Raw genomic sequence first — 22618 nt, 5'->3', positions numbered from 1 at the left:
TTGAAGGGATATCAGCTTAACTTCCGTTCCTTAACAAACTTGATGAAACCGACAACGTTGGCACGTTACCCATCAGTTATCTAGACAATTAGTTGTTTAGACGTTTCAGTAGACACACAATAATTTATCTAAACTACAGACACACTATTTTAAAAACATTTTTTAAATCGCTGAACCTACAGAAGTAACATTTGACACAGAAGAAGCTTCTAATGACCTCCTGAACATCATAAATCATGGTAAACTTTTTATTCCAAAAAACACAACTTACCCACATGTATCACACGAATGGCATCACAAATTACGCGGTTATTGTATTAACCACTACACATATTTATGTTTAATAGTGGCCGCTAGTTGGCAAAATAATATCACCTTCGTTCCGTATCCCACGAAGAAGACGAAGAGGCGTAAACTTCCGGCTTTCAAAAGCTTGATAGCAACGAACAACACAACTGCACCGAGGGCTGTGAGTTATAGAAAACTGTAACATGTAAGTAAAATATATAATATATCATGTTTGTTGAAACGCTAGAAACGGATGGAAAACCACGTGCAAATGCTACTGCCTTTTACGTGCTGATTTTAGCCACATCTGAAGTTTCATTATCAGTAATTCGTGATAGATTAATGATTTCTTTATGTTAAAGAGAACCAAACATACTTTCTTTCCCTTCACCCTTTTATTACCACGAAAAACCTCAGATTGCTTAGCTAAATCGAGCTGTCTGATAACTGAGTGTGTTTTGTGGTTAAAAATGTGTCTAACTGAGAACAGTTTTGTGCTTTCAAACGTCCCGCTCCCCGTGGCGACCAATCCATACCAGCAACAATAACTCAATGGACAAACCAACTTAAACATTTTAATTATCTGAGCTTATCTGTCCTGTGTGGTCTTTTTATAAACCAGACACAGAACAGATTTATTACATCTACAAACGAAGCAGCATAACCCATCATTACTGAAGGGGTGAATAACTCTTCTTAATTGTGCTATTTTTGTTATAGTTAGTGGTTTTGTTATATGAATTACTGTACCACTGCTACTACTAATAGACAGTATAGAAGGAAATACTGGGGCTTTCCCTGCAAATGTAATATCATATTAGCCACGTGTAAACCTATACGTTATTGATTTGTTGATATTCTAGTAAAATGAAATTGACTTTTTCTGTAAGAAATTCAAAAAAATCATAGAACAAGCACCATAACGTTTTAAGGGGATATGAAAAAATGGCAGCAGTCTTAAACATGGCTATTGCTTTAAATTGTTTTTCACAAGGGCTGTGACTGACATCTTTGTAATAATATAATAATAATATTCAGTACATAGCTGGTTGCCATTGACCTGCAACAATTAAGTCATTTCACAGTACTGATGACAGCCAAATGTATATTTCCTGTATCGACATGTGAAGACAACCCTATCATTTTAACTCTTTAACTACTGTTTTCAGTGTTTTGTGCTGGGATGGGATCTCCAGCAAAAGATGCAACACCACACAGGTAAGATGTTTAGTCAACACACAGGAGGACAGACATTTTTGTAGCTTTCTCTGCAAGAAAAGGGACATAATGCTTTTAACTGTAATCTCCCTGAGTGATATTTAGACTTATTTTGCCAATCTTGCCCCCCCACTGTTACAGTCCTAAGTCTTATCCCACATGGATTTAGTCTTACTTCTTAAGTGGGTTTAAATGTAAGGTTTATTGCTTGCTGTTTCTCTGCAGACATATGTGCGTGCACAAGGTAAAATGTTCCTGATACTGCAGGTCTAGAGTCCCCTCTCATATTGGCCTGTAACATCCTTTTTGTTTTCATACAGAACCAACAATAGGACCCCTGGTCGGGAACCTGACTCCCCACTACCTCCCATCAATGAGCGTCTGGCTTACTTGCGACCATCCAGGGAGCTGCTGGAGTTCTACAGACAGAAGATCGCCCAGTTTGATGGGGAACACGAGGAGCTGCTGCAGATGCTAGAGAAGTACAAAGGCATCACAGAAGACCAGGTGAGACATAACAATGACTCACTGTATGTGCTGTTGATTTGATATTTGCCTGTTTTATTGATCTTCTCTCTGCCTTGGCTATCCTCCCAGCATAAGCTACAGTGGGAGGTCCGACAGCGTGAGGAAGAGATTGCTCAGCTGCAAAATGCTCTGAGCGACATGCAGGTCTACCTTTTCCAAGAGAGAGAGCAGTCTCTCCGGCTTTATGCAGAAAATGACAGACTAAAGATCAGGTGGGTGAAACCATAGGAGCAGTAAGAGGCCTTTTTTGACAGCAGAAATGTCAAAATGTTATAACAACTGGTGAAACATAGAACTAATAACATTAATAAGGCCTGCTTTCCATTTAGGTCCAGATCCATGATCCTGCTATTACACGTTTGATCACTTTCATGACTTACTGGGACACTTTGATAGAATGGAGCCGACATTAATGTTATCGGTTACACTTGCGCTTTTCGTACTATGTTGACTGCTGCTATGAATAAAGCTTATTGGATGTTAATAGTAATAGCTTATGGAGCAATCTGACCGGCTGCCATTGGACATACTGCACATTATTTCTACATATTATTTGTGATTATTTAAAGTCCATACCATGGTTGCTTAACCCATGGTACACCAAACAAACGTTTTCACTTGCCTGACTAGACATCCTCACAAGACTGTGTGGTCATGTACCGCTTCTTCTTGATTTACTTTTATGGGTACTCAGCCAGAGTGAGTGAAAATACCTGTGCGAGGGTGCAGAGGCTTTAATATTTATAATAACTTTTACAAATAAAACTGGATCTAATTACCTATTCACTTTTGTACAGAGAGCTGGAGGACAGGAAGAAAATCCAACACCTTCTCGCCCTGGTGGGTCCTGATGCAGGAGAGATCACATATTTCCACCGGGAACCTCCTCACAAGGTACACATGTCATCAGAGGCCTTTGTCACAGCAGAGGTTTTAATTTGTGAAACACTAGTGTAATTAATTGCCTTAATAAATGCTTCATTGGCTGGCACACCTAAATCAATGTTATTAGTTATAAATTTTCTTGCTGTGACAAGTCCAAATATCTGGAGTTTTTTTTTTTTTTTTGTGGATTAACAAAAACTTGTTCCACTTAAAAAATAAAAAAAAAAGAAGGCAAGAAAAAATCATCTGGGTTGAGTAGAACGTTTTGAAGACACACTATATGTGACTATATTTCAGGTTACTATCACTCAAAGGAACCCTGAGTCCAGATTGGAGGAAAATCTCAGTCTCAGGCCAACAAAGTTAAGACCATCTATGAACAGGAAAGGTTTGAAAACATTTTTTTTTTTTTCAAATGCCTTTTCTACATACATTATTATTTTTAATTTGTCTAATAATTTCAGAAAGGTGTGCATATAAATTTGTTGTGTTCTTTAATGAAGTCTCTTTAATCAACTATGTAATTGTGCGTTAAAAAGCTTGGTATAATCGATAATAATGATCATAAAGATGTGGTAATGTTTCCTTTTTAATTTTGTTTAAGTTAAGCACAAACAAACAGATCTTGCAAGTGAGCAAATAGATGAGTAATTTTCTCAGACATTACTTTTGTTTATTCTCCTGACTGTCACTGCATGTTTGTTTAAGTAGAGAGTAGCAGGAGAACAAAATCAGCAGACGGGGTAAATGGAGAGAGCCTGGAACAATACAAGAACGACAACCAGACTTTGTTACTACAGGTACAGGCCCTCTCTACGAATGCATTTACTGGGATTTAGGTGACATCATCTCGCATACATATGCTGCACATGACCCCTGAAAAGGTCTTTGAATGGATTGAAACCGGCTTTTATTGTAATTATTTTGTGGCGTGCACTTCCAGGTGGAGGCGCTGCAGGCTCAGATGGAGGAACAGACCCGTTTGGCCAAAGAGCAGGTAGAGTCTCTGCTGGAGGACAGACGGATTAAAACAGAGGAGGCACAGGCAAAGCGGCAGAGAGACCAGGAGCGGATCACAGCTCTGACTGACAAGTGGGTCTTATAATGTTTACGATGTCTACATTTTTAGTTGTTTAATACTCCTAGAAGAGCTGGGTGTATTTTTTGGAATTTATCAATACCTTCTATCTTCTTTTTGAAGTGATACTTTGGATGATAATAAATCTTCATACTGTCTTTACTGTATAACTGTCACTTCCTTTCACATTTGACACTTTAGGCTTCAACGTACCCAGAACCTGTTGTATGAGAGCACAAGAGATTTCTTACAGCTAAAGTTTGACTCACGCGGTCATGAGAAGAGCTGGATGGTGGAGAAGGACCGGCTGCTGAGGGACCTGGACTCCTGCCACAACCGTCTGAGGAAGGCCGGGTCTGCTGGCGCTGAGCTGGGCCGAGCGTGGCAGCCCAGCAGCAGCAGCACAGCCCTGCTCCTCCCGCGGCCTCAGCCTGAGTCGCAGCAGACACTCAAAGAGGACCTAAAGGTAAAGTCATGTGTATATTTTAATTGTAAGACATAAGAAGACATTCCTGCTATCCCATACATTTACACAAAAGAATTAATATTGTCAACATTTGACTTTGATTAAAAAATGTCAGTAGCTTATAGTCCTTTGTCTTTACTTTGTGCTATTTCATCAGGTAATGCAGGAGGATCTGAAGCAAGCCCACCGTCTGGCAGAGATGTACCGGGAGCAGTGTATTACTCTGGAGACAGATCTGGCCCAAATCAGAGAGGAGGGAGATGTGGGCAGGGAAATATTTAAGGTACCATGTTTGGACTGACGCTTATGTCTATAATTCATGCACATCTCTGATCGATTTTGTGTTATGAAATATTTCTGTGTGCAGGACCGTTCAGACAAAATGGCCAAGCGTCTTCAGCTAGTGACTCAGCGCTATGAGGCGCTGGAGAAGAGGAGGGTCATGGAGGTGGAAGGCTTCAAGACTGACCTGAAGCACCTCAGACAAAAATTCAAAGATGTTGAAAAACAGCTCCTCAAGGTGAAAAGCCTGTGGGGTTTCCCAGTAGTCTTACATTGTTGTTTACTTTTTTTTTTTTAAGTTTACAATAACGTTATATTGTGATTTCAAGATAACAGGCTTGATTAAATAAGTAATTTGGTTAAAATAGTAAAACACGATTGAGAAAACTTCGTCCTCTTCCCTCTGCCTTCCATACTCCTGTTATTAGAAAATTATCATTATCACTGTTTAACTGTGTGTATATGTATTCACTACTAACATATACCCCATTTCTGCTTCAGGTTACACTAAATATTGGGCCCAACCAGGACTTAGCTATTCTGCATGAAGTACGCCAGACCAACACCAGAACAAAAAAGGTTCAGGGTGAGCTGATGGCCCTGAAGGCTAAAATATACGGGCTGGAAAATGAGCTGAGATTTAGCTGAAGAATGGACAATGATGTGTTGTGTTTGCCTATTGAGGAGAATCTCTGTGAGGTTTATCCCAGACATACATGTGTATGCTACTGTGTTTATTACTGAGACCTGGATTGAATGTTATTTCTATGTCGTATTTTGGACCAATAAAGATGTTTTATTACAATGATTTTAAATCAGTGAACACCCACGATTATTTACAGAATGAATTCTGCAAGCAGCAATAGGCTTCTTCACAGCAGCCATTTTGACTTGTCATAGTCAGAAAATTACAGGTGTTACTAATAACATTAACAATGGTTCTGAGTTGGCATGAATAATGCTTTATTGTGTCTTTTTATCATCCTCACTATGCTAATACTAACTACAACTTTTGCACTAACAATAACCAAAAATGACATAGTAAATACCTGGTTATTACAGCACCAATAATAACATATCTTGGCACTAACTATAAGTCATTTTACCACCACAAATTACCTGTAAAAACTGGCACCAGTTTCATCAGTGAATTCAACTGTTTGTTTCACCAAATCAAAGTATTTCTCTGGTCTTTCAAGATAACTGACATTAATGTGAAAAAATTAGCAAAAGCAGTTATTATATGATGATGATTTTAATTTTCTCGATTTCTGTACTCAACAGTACTTTACAAGTTAACAGGCTATAAAAAGCAAATTTCAGTATAGCACTTTATCTCTCACTGCTATGCAGTTGTTTAAAATTCCCTTTGAAGTGTAATTGTAGTTTCTTAAAAAGCTTCATAACCACATCTCAATTTTGTAAATTGTCTTTAAGATTAGTTGTGATATAATATATAAGTCTTAAACTCAGAATTATAATTCACGCACGGACCTATTTTGCACTAAGGTTTCACTTGTAAACGAGATGAGTGAGTGATTCAGTTTCATTTCCGCAAAAAATAGAAACCGGTGGGATATGTGACGTAATGCCGTACCAGGAAGTTTTACGTACTGCGTTTGCGCCTTCATTGTCATTAGCGGCTGTGTTACTGTGTGAATGATGGCAGCTACACCAACAGCATGAAGAGAGTGCGCAGAGTGGAGGATTGACCCTCGCTGTTTACGATATGATCCATTTCTTCAGTCGCCACATTTGCTAAGTAGACAGTTACCGTTAGCTTGACTGTGTCTGTAGCAGTGTCTCTTCTACCCGCCGGCCTTTACACACTGGTGTCTGGAGAAATGCAGAGATTGCGGTCTTTGAAAAGGGGCTGGCAGCTGCTGAAGTCAAGCTGTGAGGGAGCAGCAAAACATGTAAACACCTCGCCTTCGATCTCAAGAAGTTATAGTCATGTAAGTGAATGCCTTATTCAAACTTAATTGAAACTAAAATTAAGGTGAACGGACTCAAAGTGAAGAAACTCATGCACGTTTCGTCTTTTAATAACTTAGCTGATGTGCTCGATATTAAAGTCGGTAAGAAATGTAGCGTGAGAGTGGCACCATGTTGAGGCTAATCACAGCACACACACTGATTACTATGGTGTGTGGTTCACCTAACATTTACAACCTCAGTTATTACTATTTACTTCTATTCACCCACTTTACTCATTAGCAAGTTATCCACTGCAGTAAAACTCTGGTTTGTGATTTATATACTCTGGGAACAAAGTCTCACCCAGTTCCCTGTGTCTGAAGTAACGAGATCATGGCGAATGCTCAGCCTGTAGTATTACCACAAGTTAATGAACAACATTATGTTTTTATACTGCACATGTCCCCGCTCTCTGGCCCAGCTCCATCCTCAGGGCCACAACTCCTTTGGGCTCCTCTTTGACATAGATGGGGTGCTGGTGCGAGGCAGGACACCGATCCCTGCAGCCAAGCAGTGCTTCAGGAATCTGGTGGACCGCAATGGGAAATACAAAGTGCCTGTGGTGTTTGTCACAAACGCCGGGAACTGCATGAGGCAGACCAAAGCTGAACATCTGTCACATCTGCTTGAGGTTGAGGTAAACTGAACATCTTTTTAAATCACTGCAAGTGTCCTCAGCTTGCTTTTTTTTCTGCTTTACATCAGTCTTTTTCTCTTGGCTCCCTTCATGTCAGGTGTCTCCAGACCAGGTGATGCTGTCCCACAGTCCTTTGCGAATGTTCACTCAGTTCCACAACATGTGTGTGCTGGTGTCGGGACAGGGTCCTGTGGAGGAGGTCGCTCACAAGTATCCTGTCTTAAATCAGGGACTCTGGTTCCTGCACTCTGTCTGGATGTTGACCTTAAAACTGTGCATGTTTTGTTTATTCAGTGCATTTTGTTCATGTCCTACTTTGTTATCAGTATTTAATCTTTGTACCCTTTGTTCCCTTTGCGTCCTGACTGTCTCGGTGGAGGCTTTTTCATTGATTTCTTTTCTTATTCTTTTCAAGGAATAGGTTGGAGTTTTTCCCTTTTCTCATTCGGGATTAGTGAGTCAAAGTGTGAATGTTTGGATTTCACTTTATGAGTAAATCGGTGGTTGATCCCTTCCTGGTTTGGTGTGACAAAACCACCCTGTGTTGGTCTAAACTAGACACATAGGTCATATACAGTGGACAGATATTTTGAAGTAATTTAAACAAATTACGAGGACCAATGACAATGAATTGCAAGATTGCCACTAGGTGGTATCCAAGACTCCTTTTTGGACTCAAATATCAACCTTACATCTGCTTTGTGGCTCATAACTCCACTTGTGTTTGACTTTAACCTACCGAAATTCAGCCTGGGCTTTCAAGATGTTGTGACTATAGATATGCTCAGAGAGGCATATCCGCTACTGGATGTCGTGGATCACAACAGAAGGCCCAAAGGCAGTGTGAGTATTACCACTAAGGCCAATTTATGTTCAGTCACAGATGAGTTAGACATCTTACCAGTTGTGTAAAATGTCTTACAGATTCCACCCACCAAAGGCTTACGGCCAATAGACGGTATGTTTCCAAAGACAGTCAACACTGTAGCTATAAGTGTCATGCTTAACAATGAATAATAATGAATGCATTTATGACATCTAACTTTTTTATATAATTTCCTTATTCACTGGTTTGTTCCTACAGCTGTCATCTTATTTGGCGAGCCGATCAGATGGGAGACCAACCTCCAGCTTATCGTTGACGTGCTCCTAACAAACGGGAACCCAGACAATACCTGGAGCTCGATGCAGTACCCTCACATCCCGGTCCTGGCCTGTAACATGGACCTGCTGTGGATGGCCGAGGCGAAGAATCCTAGGTAAGGTACATATGTGTCAAAAATACACGTTACATTGTAGATCAACCCCAGAAACGCTGTTATAAGATTTGAATAACTACAGTGTTATTACCTTGAATGTCCCTGTCTCATAGGTTTGGTCACGGTATGTTCCTGGTGTGCTTAGAGAGCCTGTACAAGAAGGTCACAGGCCATGAGCTGAAGTACGAGGCTCTTATTGGTAAACCTAGCGTGGTGACTTATAACTACGCTGAGCTGCTGATCAGACAGCAAGCTGAGAGACTAGGCTGGACCTCACCTGTGAAGAGGCTCTATGCTATAGGGTGAGACACTCATCACTCAGAATCATGTTCCTTTTTTTCCTTTTTCTAACACCAAAGCTTTGATTTGAACTAAAAGCTCCTTTTAATATGTTGACTTTCTTGTTTACAATCACAGCGATAATCCCATGGCTGATATATACGGAGCCAACCTCTACAACCGCTACCTCCAAGCTTCCTGGTCCACCAAGGCCCAGAAGCAAGCTAAGAGTGGCGGAGGAGGTGTAGATCCCTTGGCCGACACTGTTGATGATGCACTTAAAATGACATCAGCAGAGCTCGGCGGAGCGTCCAGTGTTTACGGGGCAGAGGAGGACCTCCCAGAGGGGTGCAGCTCCATCCTGGTGTGCACAGGAGTGTACAGCAGGGACCAGCAGGAGCTGCTCTCAGACACAACACAAACGGTCACCGAGCAACAAATCTTCCACGGCCACCGGGACTTCCGCTTTGACCCCAGCCTCACACAGCCGTCCTTCGTGGTGCAGGATGTAAAGGAGGCAGTGGAGCTGGTGTTCCAGCAGGAGGGCTGTCCTCTGGAGTAGGACGAGCCTCTCAAACTCTGGCTCCATCTCACAGCCTTCCAGTAAACAGCTCTAACACCTCGTAACCAGTAGCAGCAGAAGCTTTGTGAGAGTGTTTGTTTTTTTTTTTGTTTTTTTTTCCTAAATCAAATCCCCTGATTATCACAGGGGAGATGTAGCTGTTACTTTGGCTAGTTCTAATAGATTTTCATAAAGTGCCATAGAATCAGCTGCACAAAGCAACAATATGCAGTTTTAACACCAAATATAGGAAAGTTACAATTACAGAAGTTTTACATTGGCCCTGCATGATAGTATGTCAGAGACTGCTGTAATATTTTTTATACCTCTCACACACAACACACACTTATCGGTTTCTAATAGTTCTAGCTATTGCATAAATGTAGTCAAGGACTCAAGTTCAGCAAGTCTGTCCTTTTTTGCCTTTGTAGAAAACAATCTTAAATCAGCTGTCTTTTAAAAACGCACAGATCATCTAGGTGTTAAATTGCATGCATTTTTACTATGTTCAGACTTCTGTAAAGTATCTGTCAGTTCATCGATGAGAGCTGAGATACAGTTCGAACAGTTACACCTTTAACTGTATAAAGTTCAGATTGATCGAGAAAGAGCTCTGCAAAGATAGATTTGTTGGTTCATCTGTGACAATACCACATATTGTCCAGATAAAGACGAATTTTATGCTTTGCACAATAGCCTACCTAACTGGGTCATTTTTCCTTTCCAAAATATACACCCCCCAGCATGTCTTAACTAGACCACTTCTGCTGTTTGTTTTTACTGCTATCATATTTCAGCTTGTATTTGTTTTTAAGTTAGGGTGGATATGTAACCACTAATACTGATGAGATTAAATAACCAGGTTTCAGTTAAGTACCTCATCAGTTTTGATTTTTAGCCTTAATCAGGAGTATGATGATTTAATTTTAAAAAACAATGTTGTCTTATTTTGTTAATTGGTCAGAATTATACAAAGTACCACGGTTTCTACAGAAATTAAAAAGGTGCTATTTTTTTGTCAACTGGTTGTAGCTGGGAAAATTTTATGAACGGTTAATGTGAATGTCTGTATTAGAAAACTGTCTTGGGAGAAAATGTTGAATTACGGTGGCAGCACTAGAGAAAATTTCATATAGTGCTAGTGTTTTATATTTGTAACTGACAGGTATAACAGTGTATGATTTGCAGGTGACTTCAATTGCAGGTTAAAAGTGTGGAACTTTGGTAATGTACTGTAAAAGCCATACTGTATAAAAGAACAATTAAAAAGGATGAAAGACACAAAAAGTTGTCAAGTGAAAACATTCTGTTAGTGTGTACAGACTCTTCCAGCAGTGGTGTGGTTTGTAACACTGGAGTCATTACCACATTACCTATTTAAAACCTCTGTCAAACTGATTCTACTAACTATAAATATTAAAATTCAAAACATATACAAAACCTATATTCACTCACACACACACACACACCACACATACACACACTGCAACATATGTAGTTTCTCAAAAAAAAATCTAATGCAAATAGCCTCCCTTCCCTTGTAGAGGAACTTTTCAAACACACACATGTACATTGAGTATTCAAGCTGCCACCACTATTTTTCAAGCAATTCTTAATGGACACATCCCTGCTTCAATGCGCTCAGCACCCACACTTCTTATCTGAGGACACAGTACCATGGACTGGGTGGGAGCTGTTACTCAACATGAACTGAGATGAGTCTTGAGAGGCCTCGTCTGTGATGGGCATGCCATTCCGTGCCAGCAGCTCCCGGGCCATGAGGATGAAGGCCGCCTCCACGTTCTGGGCCTCCTTGGCTGAGGTTTCTAGAGCAGCAAGAACATTGTTGTTTTCTGCCAGAGTGCACGCATCCTCGAACAACACCTGCCTCTGAGCATGGAGGTCTGACTTGTTCCCTGCAGTGGTGAACAGAAGAGGGATAAGTGGATTCAGATATCTATAGCTATCAAGTTATCAGAGCTGAATGATCTGAAAAGAGCCCAGTAACCGGCACATAATGCAAATAACTAATAACCCAAAAAGAACAATAAAAATAGGGCTGGTAGTTTATTATCTGCCTATCATTTTCTTGATAGTTTCTCGTTTGTAAAATATAAAAAAACACACAAATTTATCCAACTTATTAGTCCAAATTCCATATCCCACAAAATATTCAGCTTATCATTCAGTTTTCATTCAGCATCAAATCCTCACTGAGAGGCTTGAACCAGACAGTGTCTAGAATTTTACTTGAAAAATTACCAAAATGATTAATTGATCATCAAAATAGTTTTCTATTTATAATAATTTTCTGTTGATTGACACATCGATTCAGTGACTTATTGTTTCAGCGCTAAATAAAACACATGGTTCCACTCATCTGAATGTAGCAACCCTGTTGCTCACATGTAGAGCTGTAGCTCCTTTGTATCATGGTGAGCAACAGCTGATATAACCAAGTCTCTACAGGTCACACCAGAACTCTAAAACACGAACAGAACTGATAAAAAAAAAAACACAACACATAATTTGGTAACAAAATATTCTTCTGGATGCAGCTAACATAAATTTTTCGACATTGATTAATCAAAAAATGTTTTGTCTCTTCGTCTCATCATTTGGTCTGTTTAACATCAAAACTTGTGAAAAAGAGGTAGAGTAGAATTTGTACAAATGCAAATTTGAACCAGACCCAGTCTAAGCAATGATTGCCAGATCATGTGTCTCATGTAAAAAAAGTAATTTTAATGAGCATATATAGAACGTGGGTAATGGGTGGTTCAATGGAGGGGGACTTCAGCTCATCTGACAGGGCTGAGGGGGCACCATCATGGAAACCACTAGTGTATTGTGTCCACTTACTTGCTCCTTTCGCTACACCTACAGTCTAAATATTTTTCAGATTTACTGACCAATGTATTTTATTTCTTCTTACCAATGAGTATCAGCACCACACTGGCAGCTCCATACTGCTCCACCTCCCTGATCCAGTGGGGAACCGATTCAAATGTGCCGCGGCGTGTGATGTCATAGGCCACCATGGCTCCATGGGCGCTGCGGTAGTAGCTCTGAGTTATGGTGCGGAATCGCTCCTGTCCAGCTGTGTCCCACACCTGCATCTGTAATAACACACAAAACACAAATCAATACAATTTGACTTAAATAGCTACAAATGTGGGTCAAGTAAGTAAATAAACTTATTAAGTTATTCAGTCCTTTTTGAACAGCTTCTGTGTACAGAACCCCAAACTAATTAGCATAACAAGACATCCATGCAGTTAACAAAAGAGCACACCCAGAAAGCTAACACACAGATGTTATCATCTGACAGAAGCAGTGAGCCACTCCTCTGTCCTCTAAAGGAAAAACACACTGATTAACTGAAACAAGCAGAGGGATTAATTATGTTAAGACAAGAGTAAGAACATAGGCCCATCTCACATATCCATGTTTTTGTTAATTTATAAAAAATTACATGCATATCACCTACCTTCACTCTCTTGCCATCGATGTCCAGGGTACGAACAGTAAAGTCGACCCCAATGGTGTTTTGCTGTTTCTCAATGAATATACCAGACTTGAAGCTTTGGACCACGCAGGTCTTCCCCACATCCGAGTCCCCAACCAGGATGATTTTGAATAGAAAGTCAAAAGAGTCCTCAATCTCTGGATCTGCAGACTGCATGGTGAAGGGAGGAACACACACATACAAAAAAAACTGAGGCTGAAACACTGGATCCAAGACCTTTTTGCCTCAATGCAACAGACCTAGTTTTCTTCCAAGTTGTGTCAATAAAAACTGAGACTATTTACATTTACAGAAACAGCAGTTACATCCTTGTTAGAAAAAGGGGTAAACTACCAGCTGTAGTAAAACAGTCCATATGGTTCCAGTTGAATGTGTGATCCACAGGTGAAGCTGTCCCAGTCAGACATAAAAAAAAACACCTGATACTATGAATAATCTTACTGCTAAATTCAGTTCTATTCAGAAAAGAACTCCAAAATCAACTTAGTTATCCCATAGTAGAGGATTCAAATTCCTTTTCTCCTGTACAGCAAGTAAAAGTCAGCATTCAAAAGCTTTGTTTCTTCATCCTGTACTCGTTTCCATGTCTACGTTACACTTTCGGAATGATTCCTGAAGACCTTAGAACAAGTGTAGTCTCTACTTCTGCCCTTTAGACTGTCACTTTCTCCCCTCTGTGCTTTGCCCCACTCACATTCATGTGTCATTCTGAGACAATTTAAGACACGCCTCCTACCTGTCTTGGTAGGTGTGATCTCCAACTGCCGGCCCACCTGCACCACTGCATCTTGGGATAAGGATTTTCTACTCAGGCTCTGTAATGGGACACAATACCTGGAAAAGGGAGAATAAAAGTCAGTTACTTGAAACATCACTTATTGAAAGCACTGTGTGTAAGACAGATGTAGGCAAGATTGAGCAATACTTTGCGTTGTCATAAATGGGTTAAGACCTAATATATTTAACTAATTAAAATTCTAAGTACACAGAGAGCAAATTTGCTGGAGGCTTACTTTGAACAGAACCATAACTCTTTATAGAAACAGTTTTACTTAAAAGGCTCAATGTGTAAATACCCGATAAGCAAACAGCTCAAACCACTCCTTCAGTTTAACTACTCCTGACAGAATGTAAACACCTGACTTCTTTGTCTTAGCTGCCGTCCTTTGGACCCGGGAATCTTTCTTTGTGCATTTAAAAAACGCCCTACATAATCAGTGTCCTCATTATGAGCCCCCTCACTGACTACTGTCAACTAACACATTCCACAGCCGTCAACAGAAAGGGGTTAACCGTAGACGAAGACAGCCCAACACACAACAGACAAAAATGCAATGCAATGGAGATAAAGATGGTTATTCTAGAATAAAGTGTAATTGAAATCCTTTTACCTCAGGCTTCATTTATTGACATCAGAGTGAGATGCTAACACAGAATGAGCTCTGAATCTGAATCATTCTCTCTCCCTCTCTATGTGTCTCTCTCCACCCCCTCACTTGTTTCTGTCGTCATCTCAGCCCACAGAAGAACAAGGCACAGCTGGACACAGAACAATGTGTGTGAGGGGCACTTGACCAAGCTGGGTCTATCTTTGGCTGTGACCACGAGCCACGTTCTTTCTGTAGTGCTGTTGTGTGTGGTTTGTGCCTTATTAAATGCAGAGAAATGTGGTTCTGTTGACCACTCAGTGATGGAAAAGACAGGGACAAGAGCCAAAAAGAAACATTTACACTCTCTTTATCGTAATAACAAACTGATTCAATTTACATAATATAAAAGAAAATGTTCCAGGCTTTTAAATGTGCATGTAGCCATCACAACCTAAGTAATAACAACAACTTATAAACTATAAACATCTGTATCTGTGTAAACATTCTAAAACCTGAACATTTAGACATTAAATTGGAGTTAGTACATCATTACAAGTTCCTCCAGTATATAAATCAAATACAATAATTAAAATTAATACATGTACTGCATTACTGCAGCCATATAAGAGAACAGAAATACTTCTGTGACACATCAGAGCGTCTGTTCAGGACCTGTGGTGGTTTGGATGAGTCAGATGAAGTCACAGACGTCAGTCTGCGGTGTCATCTCCTCTGCAGCAATTGTGCTGTTCTCACAGTGTTTCTGAGTCTAAAAGCAGTGCTGGGGCTTTGCTGGCTTTTTCTCTGTTTCTGAGGTTTCTTGCCAGACGTCTTATTCAGTGATGTTTCTGGAGGAGGGACGTGAATCGGTTTCCATGGGATCGGATTGTAGAAGCTGGGTGATGGGTAGGATTTGTCATAGGGACCTGAGGGAAATCAAACCGATACAATACTGATACATAACAAATATCAACACGGCAAATAAACTGATAAGTTAAAATCATATTGAAATCAGTCCGAATTTGACAAATTTGCATGAAATCATAGATTTTTATCATATGTCAGTTAATCCAAAAATGCTAAATCATGGTTAATAATTCCCAGATAACTGAAATGACCTTACTTGTTGGGTAGCTATGTGATTTTGGACTTCCTCTGCTTTTTTCATTGGTTTTTGCCAGCCATTCCTTAAACCTCTCCTCTGCCCTCTTGCGGCGCTCCTTCTCCTGCTCTTCCTTCAGGGCTGCTACCTCCTGTAAAGAGAAAAGAATCTCTCTCAGAATCTGGCTGTTTTGTCATTAACATTAGAATATCTTTATAAAATGAAAAACAAACAGAAAAAAAGCACATTACTTTCTCCTTCTTTTCTTTTTCGATTTTTTCTTGGTTCTTCTTCTGCAGCCAGTCTTTGTACTTCTGCTGAGCTTTCTGTTCAATCTGCCTCTGTTTTTCCAACTGTCTCTGTATCTCCTCCTCCTCTTTGCTCTGTTTTACAAGCTGCTCATGCTTCTCCTGGGATTGTAAGAAAAAAAAGATTAGAGAAATGACAACTGTAGACCACTGTAGCATCATTAAGAGAAACTGTGATTTTGTTTAGCTTAAAGAAGCAGTTCTGTACCTGTTCTTTTTTCAACTTAAGCCATTCGTGAATCTTCTCTTCCATGACAATCTTTTTCCGTTCATGTTCCCTTTCTTGCTGTTTTGTTTTTTTTTTGAGTAGGCGCTCCTAATTCATCGGGTATAAAACGTTGAGATGCAAACCATGTGCAGTAATAAAAATGATAATCACTATAACAAAGCAAAGGAAGAAAAGTAAACACTACTGTGATAGAAACTATGAGAAACAGTGGCTTGCCTCTTCTGCTTTCTTTTCCAATTTGATCCGGTCCTCTTTGGCTTTGTTCACCAGCCACATTTCCCATGCACTCAGAGTAGGTGAGGCTGCTGGCTGCAGGGCAACGCTGAACATCTGCTGTGTTTTAGGCAGCTCACATCTATAACGAAAACAAATGTACAGTTATGCATATTCTGCTTTATACGTACATGTTACCTGTCTGAATCACGCAGTCTATGATATTTTACTCGGCTAAGAAAGTATATCAGGTTTTAAACATTCAGCTGTACCTGACTGGTGAAACGCTACGTCCGGAGTTTTCGCTCGGCCTGGGAGAAGTCTGCTGAGCTGGGCTTGGCTCCAGGTCCTCTTCATCGCTGTCAAAGCTGTCATGATAGATGGGAGAAAGCAGGGAAAATGTATCTTCGTCGTCGGATACAACTTCCTCGTCCAAGTCTCTGGAAGTGTACAAGATTTTCCCCCGGCTGGTCTTGACGGGGGTCGAACTGAAGCCCTCGTGTGCAGAAGCAGGACCTTTCGGCATCCTCCCTGTCGACATTACAAACCGATGTCTGCTGCGGAACACATAATGTCGACACATGGGTACGTTTTGCATAAGTTGTGAGTGGCTTTTATCTTTGTTAACTGAAGTCAAATAAAGCTATGCAACTTTACAGCGAGGCAAAACATACAAACACAACTAACTAGCTTGTTTGACGATCACATGAATCGTTTGTTTTCACGGTTAGCACAGTGGGGCTAACGTTAGCGTTCGCTAGCTGACTTAGCTTTAGTATAATCTAACGTGCTACGAACGTTTCATGCTAAGTACTGCCTAAGTCCACAACATATTTGTGCAGTGTATCCAGCCATATCTGAACGAAATTACAATATTTGGTTGTCTACCTTTGGGCGTATATTTGAAGAAAAGTGTCGCTGTAGTTCTCGTGTCTTTCTCCACTTTTGCAACTGATTTGTTAGCAACTTCGTTTCCCATGATACACCACGCCCCCACGCTCAACTGGACGCTTTTTCTGTAACCATGGAGATGTCTAACGCCTTTTTAATACACACTTTTGTCTCTCCAACATGGTATGTTTTCAGTCATAAACCGAGTGTTTTAATGTGTCTGTTGGTCATTTACAACTAAATTGGTTTCCTGTTTATTTACTCAAATAAGCATGGAATGTCATATAAACACATGTTCAGTTTATTTCATCTATTTTTAGTGCATATACAGTCCTTATATATTTTAATTTTTAATCCCTTAATTTTCATCTTACAATTTTACTCCCGATTAAGAATTTTTGGTTGACTTCCTACTCAATTATACACTTTTTAACCATTGTAAGACAATATTTGGCCTATAACAATCTTGTTACAATTCATAAGCAAGACTGATGACCCCCCATTCATATCAGACTGTGAAATGCAAAATAAGCTGTAGTTAATGTCTCTTCATGACAAAAAGGATTAAGGACATGATGATCCTGCTTTACATATTTGGGAGTGGTAAGTGTTACAACAAGAAGATTCTTTAAAATGATTCATTTGTTCTTATTTTGGTGATAGATATTTTGGGCACACCTAAAATTTCTGAGTTAAAACTTAGAGGCAAATAAACAGAACTATTTAGGTGATGTATATGTTTTATAACTGGAAATTATTCCCTTACTTTAGTGAACATGTACTCTCTTATTGTGTTCAGTGCTGGCCTTGGCTGTGCATTGTTCTTCAAGCAACCAGTTTACAGCCTCCTGTAATAACAGACAGTTGTTGTTTATCTAGCTGCGCTGACCTAGTTGAAGTTAACCTGCTCATGCACTCAGTCTCAATCTCACTTAACATTATCAGTCTAATTACCAGCAGGCGAGCCACGCTTAGCTCGTACACTGATGGACTGCTTTCACAAAGCGATGTGACATTTTGTGACTGTTTGTAATAACCTGCAGCACGAAATTAATTTTTTTGTTGTTGTCTTTTAATGCTACATATGCAACATTGTGTATTCTTGAGTTTTGTCATTTAAACTGTGACTATGGTCATTGCAAGCGAAAACTGTCAGTTTAACCGAATTAAAAAAAAAAAAAAAAAAAAAAACATTTTAAAATTGAGAGCTAACAGTCTAGAACTAAATTATAGTGATTCAATCATTAAAGAAAAAATCTTGCTGGTAATTATAGAAATATTTCTGGGATCCTCTCTAAATAGCTCCCATCAATCACTCTTCCTGGATGCATTTTTGTATAATGTGTCAGATCCATGTAAGGTGTCCATAGTTCTGAGTAAGATCATGACACAGAAGGATAATCAGCCACCAGCACGTGCAGAATGCAGGTAGGTGTGTCTGATCCCATGTGTCTCCAGTCCAGCTCCACAGTCACACCAAAGTGAGGGATTCCAGCTTTACCAATGCTGGTCCTGTCCTCACAGGCCAGGAGTTCCCATTCAGAGCTTTGCATGGTCTAATGCGGTCTGCGCCCCAGCAGCCAGCTCGCTGGCCAGGTGGTATGGTGGAAGGAGAACTTCAGAGAATGCCAGGCAGAAACCAACTGCGACGAGTCTCCCAGACCCCTTTTCCAGACCAGGCACCTCCAAGGAAGTCTCGCAAGAAGCTACAAGTTATCATCTGTGTGCTCCTTGTGGAGTTGTGCGAAAGATTCACTTTCTTTGGGATTGTGTGTAACATGATTCTCTTCTGCACTGTGAAGCTGGGCTATGATAACTACCTGGCTGCGACGGTTAACCTGTGCTTTATAGGCGCCAGCACCCTGACTCCTGTCCTGGTTGGGTGGTTTGCAGAAACCTGCTTAGGAAGGACTAAAGTGCTCTACTTGTGTGCTGTTCTTCATTTCTTTGGTAAGATATAATGGGTTGGGTTTGATGCATGTTGTCCAATGTGGAAAATTTGAAACTGTGTGACTATATGATCTTTGACAGAATATTTCTGTTATAATGTAAAATCAGTGTAAGGCTTAACATTACAAAGGTTATCTGTCATGAACTCCTGTTTTCATGTAATATTTGTAATATTTTTGCATACAAATCTACCGAGTGGGTCAAATCTGCCACTCTAAAAAACAATATATGTATATGTGAAATGAACAAGGAAGATGTACAATCATCTGACATATTATGAATTTCAACCTTTAATGTGAGCTAATTTCAAGAGTGTTAGTAATTCTGTTTAGGTGTCATGGCTCTGCATCTGTGAAATCGAGCTGTTACCAGATGGCATGAGCTTCACCTGTCATTGTATATTCTAGGTACAGCCATGCTGCCCGTGGTGGCATTTCCCTTCGAAGATTTCTACATCGACACTCATCACATGACGCACCAGCTGGAACCCCGGGAGCAACAGATCCTCTTCTACACCGGCCTCCTGGCTGCTGCGCTGGGCATCGGTGGCATCCGGGCCATCCTCTGCCCCATGGGAGCCTACAACCTGCAGGGCTACAACCAGCACCAGCTCCTGTCCTTCTTCAACTGGTGGGTGGTGTTGCCATGTGAATGCAGTCATTCACTACGTTAGCCAATGATCGGGTTCCAAACAATCCACTGATATTATATCCATGATCAGTTTTAGGATCATTTAAGAAATCTTCTTAATGATGATCTTTACAATTCAGGGATTGTGCATGGTGATACACTATGTTTTTGATAAAAGAGGCTGATCATCCTGTTAGATTATGAGATTTTGTTTTTATTTCATTAACATTTACCTATTGCACCACTCCCATTTTGGCATGAGGGTGGTGCTTTTTGAATGTTCATGGTGTTCAAAATAGAGAGGTTCATCCTCTAGGGAAAATGAACATGCTCAGGATTTATCCCAACCATCTGCCCTCTACATTTTAATATTTTGTGACACTTATCCATACATGGCAATTTGACCATATACATACATATACATAGCTTTAGGATATATACTGTATATACTGTAGCCTATGATAGGTTGACATTCCAGTCTGACCAATCAACCAATACCAACATACTGATGCACTGCAACTATAGTAGTAAAAATATTAATGTTTTATTATATGTGTACTATAAAATACTACATAATATTATATTAAAATATACTACATAATATTATTATATTGATATACAATATTAATGAAATAACTTATTGTAAGATTTGTTTTCATTACATTTAGGTTCTACTGGTTGGTGAACCTGAACTCCACTATTGTGTTTCTGGGTATTGCTTACATCCAGCAGTCTGTGGCGAAAAATCTGGGCTTTCTTATCCCCTTCACCTCTGTGCTGCTGGCTCTCATTGCCATACACATGATGCGCAACAAACTCACCTACAAACCCAAGAAAGGTAACATATAGAGAAAAAGAGACAAAGAAACAGGTATTCAGGCACACAGCTTGAATGAAGACGTCTGAAACCTCACACTGTTTTTTCATGTGTCCATCGTAGGTGGATCTTTACTGACCACACTGGGAGTCTTCCTGAACTCTTTCAAGATGTGCTGCCTCCACTATCGGCACCTGAGTGGCGATGTGGTGTCTTGGCTGGACCGGGCCAAGGAGAACAATGGTGGCCGTTACAGTGAGACGCATGTAGAGAACGTCAAAGTCCTGGCAAAGCTCTTCCCTCTTTACGGGCTTCAGCTGCTGTACAGAGCCTGCATCACACAGGTAGGCCACTAGGAACATAATGGTTCTTTTTCTTCTTTTTTTTTTTATCAGAATCATTTCCCTATATGAATGTTAAAGAATATGTTTCCCATAGATTCCCTCAGGTTACTACATACAGACAATGAACTCCAACCTTCACCTGAATGACCTCCTGCTGCCCATCGGAGCTATGAATGTGATCAGCATCCTGCCTGTGCTGCTCTTGGCCCCGCTGATGGAGTGTGTCACCACCTGCTACCTCTCTATGGAAAAAACTCCTGTGGCCCCTGCAAAAATCATTAGTGAGTTATCTCCACATATGCAAACCCCTGCAGATGCACACATAAGTTTTATGTCTTCAGCTAAGCATCCCTTTGTCTCTCTTGCTCTTCTACGTCTCTCATCCTCTCTCCTTTCCTCCTGTAATCACAACCCCCCATTCTACAGCCCCCTCTCTCATCATCCCACTCTGTCCATCCTCCCCTTCCAGCTCTGGGCCACGTGTGTGCCACTCTGTCAGTCCTGGTGGCAGGTTTGTCTGAGCTGCAGAGGAAGACTTACCCTCTGGTGGAACAGACGCTGTCTGGAAAGGTCCTGCAAGTGTCGTCCATGCCGTGTTTCCAGCTGGCACCCCAATACATCCTGCTTGGTCTGGCAGAGGCTCTTGTCACCCCTGCATGTGAGTAAGGCACTTAAGCTGTTCATGATTTCACATGATACTGGTCGCATATATTCTTTTGATGAATCTTCCCAAACACTCTGAATTTGCCAAATTAGCACAAACCAATTGATGCATGATCAGGCAGTCCATGTGAGTTGCTTACCTTTCATGGTAATGATGCCTTGCATGTCACAAATATGGAGAGAAGATGATCAGACATTTCCGCCGTCACTTCCTCTCTGGCAGGTTCCCTCATATCTTTCCAGCTGACCCCGAGCCACATCAGAGGCATCTCCCTGCACTTCCTCACTCTGTCCTATGGAGGGGGCTGCTTCCTAGGAGCCTTCATCGTTCAGCTGGTTTACTTTCTCTCTGGAGGTAAAAATGAGAAAACTTTTTGGAATTCATCATTGATGCTGATTTGACCACAACTATATTTCATTACAGGTAACTTCTACCCAAGCATGCTGCATGATGGGAATCTGGAGAGATTCTTCTTCCTCTTGGCCACACTGATGGCTATAAATACCCTTGTATTCTGGAGTGTATCTTACAGGTACAGTGTTATTTTTAACTACCTTGACTATATGGTGGAATAAAGGTTCAAATAGGTTATTAATTTTGCATAAGAACGTTGTCATGTATGGATTGAAGTGAGTTACCCGTGTTCAGTTCCATTACGGTTCATTTTAATGTGCTTTTCAACAACTAGTAAAGACATTATGTGACTTTAAAAAGTTGTGATTCATGGCTCTAAGTGTATTTTCTTGTTACCTTGATGTGGCCCAGGTACATAGACCTGAGTGTGCGGGGCAAAGCACTGACCCTCAGCCCACTGACTGAGAAGCTGCGGCATTACAAAGCCTTCCTGCGCTTCTATGACACCGTGGATCGCTCCTACACAAACACCTCCTTTGAATCCATTTTATGACCGTCTTCATTGTGACCTCTACTGTGAGTGGCGCTGGCGCTGCATGTTACTGTGTCAAAATCTGTAACTTGGGAAATTGAAATACATGGAATGTACATATTTTTGTTGCTTTTACAATTATGTAATAACAGTAAATACAGGATTTCACATCTAATCAAACACAAAAATGTAAATAACCACATTAAATCAAATAAACAGCAGACAT

General features: G+C 40.4%; 5 protein-coding genes across 7 annotated transcripts; 3 read left to right on the top strand and 2 right to left on the bottom strand.

Annotated features, from left to right (window-relative positions):
• The first annotated feature begins 412 nt into the window (after positions 1 to 412).
• ccdc77 (coiled-coil domain containing 77) lies at positions 413 to 5560 on the top strand. Of its 2 annotated transcripts, none has more exons than XM_023415423.2 (12): positions 413 to 493; positions 1458 to 1506; positions 1827 to 2013; positions 2104 to 2246; positions 2832 to 2928; positions 3217 to 3307; positions 3631 to 3719; positions 3863 to 4011; positions 4199 to 4463; positions 4621 to 4746; positions 4831 to 4983; positions 5247 to 5560. In XM_023415423.2, the coding sequence occupies exons 2-12, from the start codon at positions 1472 to 1474 to the stop codon at positions 5391 to 5393; spliced, it is 1482 nt and encodes a 493-aa protein (XP_023271191.1). In that variant the 5' UTR covers positions 413 to 493; positions 1458 to 1471; the 3' UTR covers positions 5394 to 5560. The 2 variants fall into 2 exon arrangements, with proteins under 2 accessions (XP_023271191.1, XP_023271190.1); XM_023415422.2 differs by having other exon boundaries at positions 3628 to 3719.
• Positions 5561 to 6386: 826 nt separating this feature from the next.
• Positions 6387 to 10746, top strand: hdhd5 (haloacid dehalogenase like hydrolase domain containing 5). Its single transcript, XM_023415424.2, has 8 exons — positions 6387 to 6700; positions 7144 to 7359; positions 7457 to 7569; positions 8109 to 8202; positions 8284 to 8317; positions 8444 to 8618; positions 8732 to 8920; positions 9036 to 10746. Exons 1-8 carry the CDS (start codon positions 6590 to 6592, stop codon positions 9457 to 9459), a joined length of 1356 nt encoding a protein of 451 aa, XP_023271192.1. The 5' UTR covers positions 6387 to 6589; the 3' UTR covers positions 9460 to 10746.
• A 1-nt stretch (position 10747) lies between these two features.
• Positions 10748 to 13815, bottom strand: rab19 (RAB19, member RAS oncogene family). Its single transcript, XM_023415426.2, has 4 exons — positions 13725 to 13815; positions 12950 to 13138; positions 12395 to 12578; positions 10748 to 11375 (listed from the first exon to the last, which is right to left on the bottom strand). The coding sequence occupies exons 1-4, from the start codon at positions 13773 to 13775 to the stop codon at positions 11101 to 11103; spliced, it is 699 nt and encodes a 232-aa protein (XP_023271194.1). The 5' UTR covers positions 13776 to 13815; the 3' UTR covers positions 10748 to 11100.
• Positions 13816 to 14707: 892 nt separating this feature from the next.
• Positions 14708 to 17186, bottom strand: ccdc34 (coiled-coil domain containing 34). Of its 2 annotated transcripts, none has more exons than XM_087176415.1 (7): positions 17099 to 17186; positions 16483 to 16767; positions 16214 to 16352; positions 15977 to 16084; positions 15712 to 15870; positions 15482 to 15611; positions 14708 to 15284 (listed from the first exon to the last, which is right to left on the bottom strand). In XM_087176415.1, the coding sequence occupies exons 2-7, from the start codon at positions 16749 to 16751 to the stop codon at positions 15082 to 15084; spliced, it is 1008 nt and encodes a 335-aa protein (XP_087032541.1). In that variant the 5' UTR covers positions 16752 to 16767; positions 17099 to 17186; the 3' UTR covers positions 14708 to 15081. The 2 variants fall into 2 exon arrangements, with proteins under 2 accessions (XP_087032541.1, XP_087032542.1); XM_087176416.1 differs by having other exon boundaries at positions 16483 to 16764; positions 17099 to 17166.
• slc15a5 (solute carrier family 15 member 5) lies at positions 17175 to 22618 on the top strand. Its single transcript, XM_023415415.2, has 9 exons — positions 17175 to 19051; positions 19459 to 19681; positions 20350 to 20519; positions 20622 to 20842; positions 20937 to 21123; positions 21312 to 21500; positions 21729 to 21860; positions 21930 to 22038; positions 22272 to 22618. The coding sequence occupies exons 1-9, from the start codon at positions 18661 to 18663 to the stop codon at positions 22411 to 22413; spliced, it is 1764 nt and encodes a 587-aa protein (XP_023271183.1). The 5' UTR covers positions 17175 to 18660; the 3' UTR covers positions 22414 to 22618.

The sequence above is a fragment of the Seriola lalandi genome, unplaced genomic scaffold, assembly GCF_002814215.2.
Source record: "Seriola lalandi dorsalis isolate HSWRI2012SDOR001 ecotype SW California unplaced genomic scaffold, Sedor1 jcf7180002054553, whole genome shotgun sequence".
NCBI classification, from domain to species: Eukaryota; Metazoa; Chordata; class Actinopteri; order Carangiformes; family Carangidae; genus Seriola; species Seriola lalandi.
The sequence above is the reverse complement of the archived record's forward strand: the minus strand, read 5'-3'. Positions and strand labels throughout refer to the sequence as shown.

Bases quoted from the DNA above. Each gene is read 5' to 3' on its own strand.
- ccdc77 (XM_023415422.2), top strand. From the start codon at position 1,472: ATGGGATCTCCAGCAAAAGATGCAACACCACACAG. The intron at 3,720-3,862 runs GTACAGGCCCTC...GTGCACTTCCAG, and splicing joins ACCAGACTTTGTTACTACAG to GTGGAGGCGCTGCAGGCTCA. The intron at 4,984-5,246 runs GTGAAAAGCCTG...TTTCTGCTTCAG, and splicing joins TTGAAAAACAGCTCCTCAAG to GTTACACTAAATATTGGGCC.
- hdhd5 (XM_023415424.2), top strand. From the start codon at position 6,590: ATGCAGAGATTGCGGTCTTTGAAAAGGGGCTGGCAGCTGCTGAAGTCA. The intron at 6,701-7,143 runs GTAAGTGAATGC...TCTCTGGCCCAG, and splicing joins TCTCAAGAAGTTATAGTCAT to CTCCATCCTCAGGGCCACAA. The intron at 7,570-8,108 runs GTATCCTGTCTT...ACCGAAATTCAG, and splicing joins GTGGAGGAGGTCGCTCACAA to CCTGGGCTTTCAAGATGTTG.
- rab19 (XM_023415426.2), bottom strand. From the start codon at position 13,775: ATGCAGTGGTGCAGGTGGGCCGGCAGTTGGAGATCACACCTACCAAGA. The intron at 13,139-13,724 runs GTAGGAGGCGTG...TTCACCATGCAG, and splicing joins GATCACACCTACCAAGACAG to TCTGCAGATCCAGAGATTGA. The intron at 11,376-12,394 runs GTAAGAAGAAAT...TCACCACTGCAG, and splicing joins TGTGGTGCTGATACTCATTG to GGAACAAGTCAGACCTCCAT.
- ccdc34 (XM_087176415.1), bottom strand. From the start codon at position 16,751: ATGTCGACAGGGAGGATGCCGAAAGGTCCTGCTTCTGCACACGAGGGC. The intron at 16,353-16,482 runs GTACAGCTGAAT...TTTTCGTTATAG, and splicing joins CGTAGCGTTTCACCAGTCAG to ATGTGAGCTGCCTAAAACAC. The intron at 15,871-15,976 runs GTACAGAACTGC...TTACAATCCCAG, and splicing joins TTAAGTTGAAAAAAGAACAG to GAGAAGCATGAGCAGCTTGT.
- slc15a5 (XM_023415415.2), top strand. From the start codon at position 18,661: ATGCGGTCTGCGCCCCAGCAGCCAGCTCGCTGGCCAGGTGGTATGGTG. The intron at 19,682-20,349 runs GTGGGTGGTGTT...CATTACATTTAG, and splicing joins CTCCTGTCCTTCTTCAACTG to GTTCTACTGGTTGGTGAACC. The intron at 21,501-21,728 runs GTGAGTAAGGCA...CCTCTCTGGCAG, and splicing joins GGCTCTTGTCACCCCTGCAT to GTTCCCTCATATCTTTCCAG.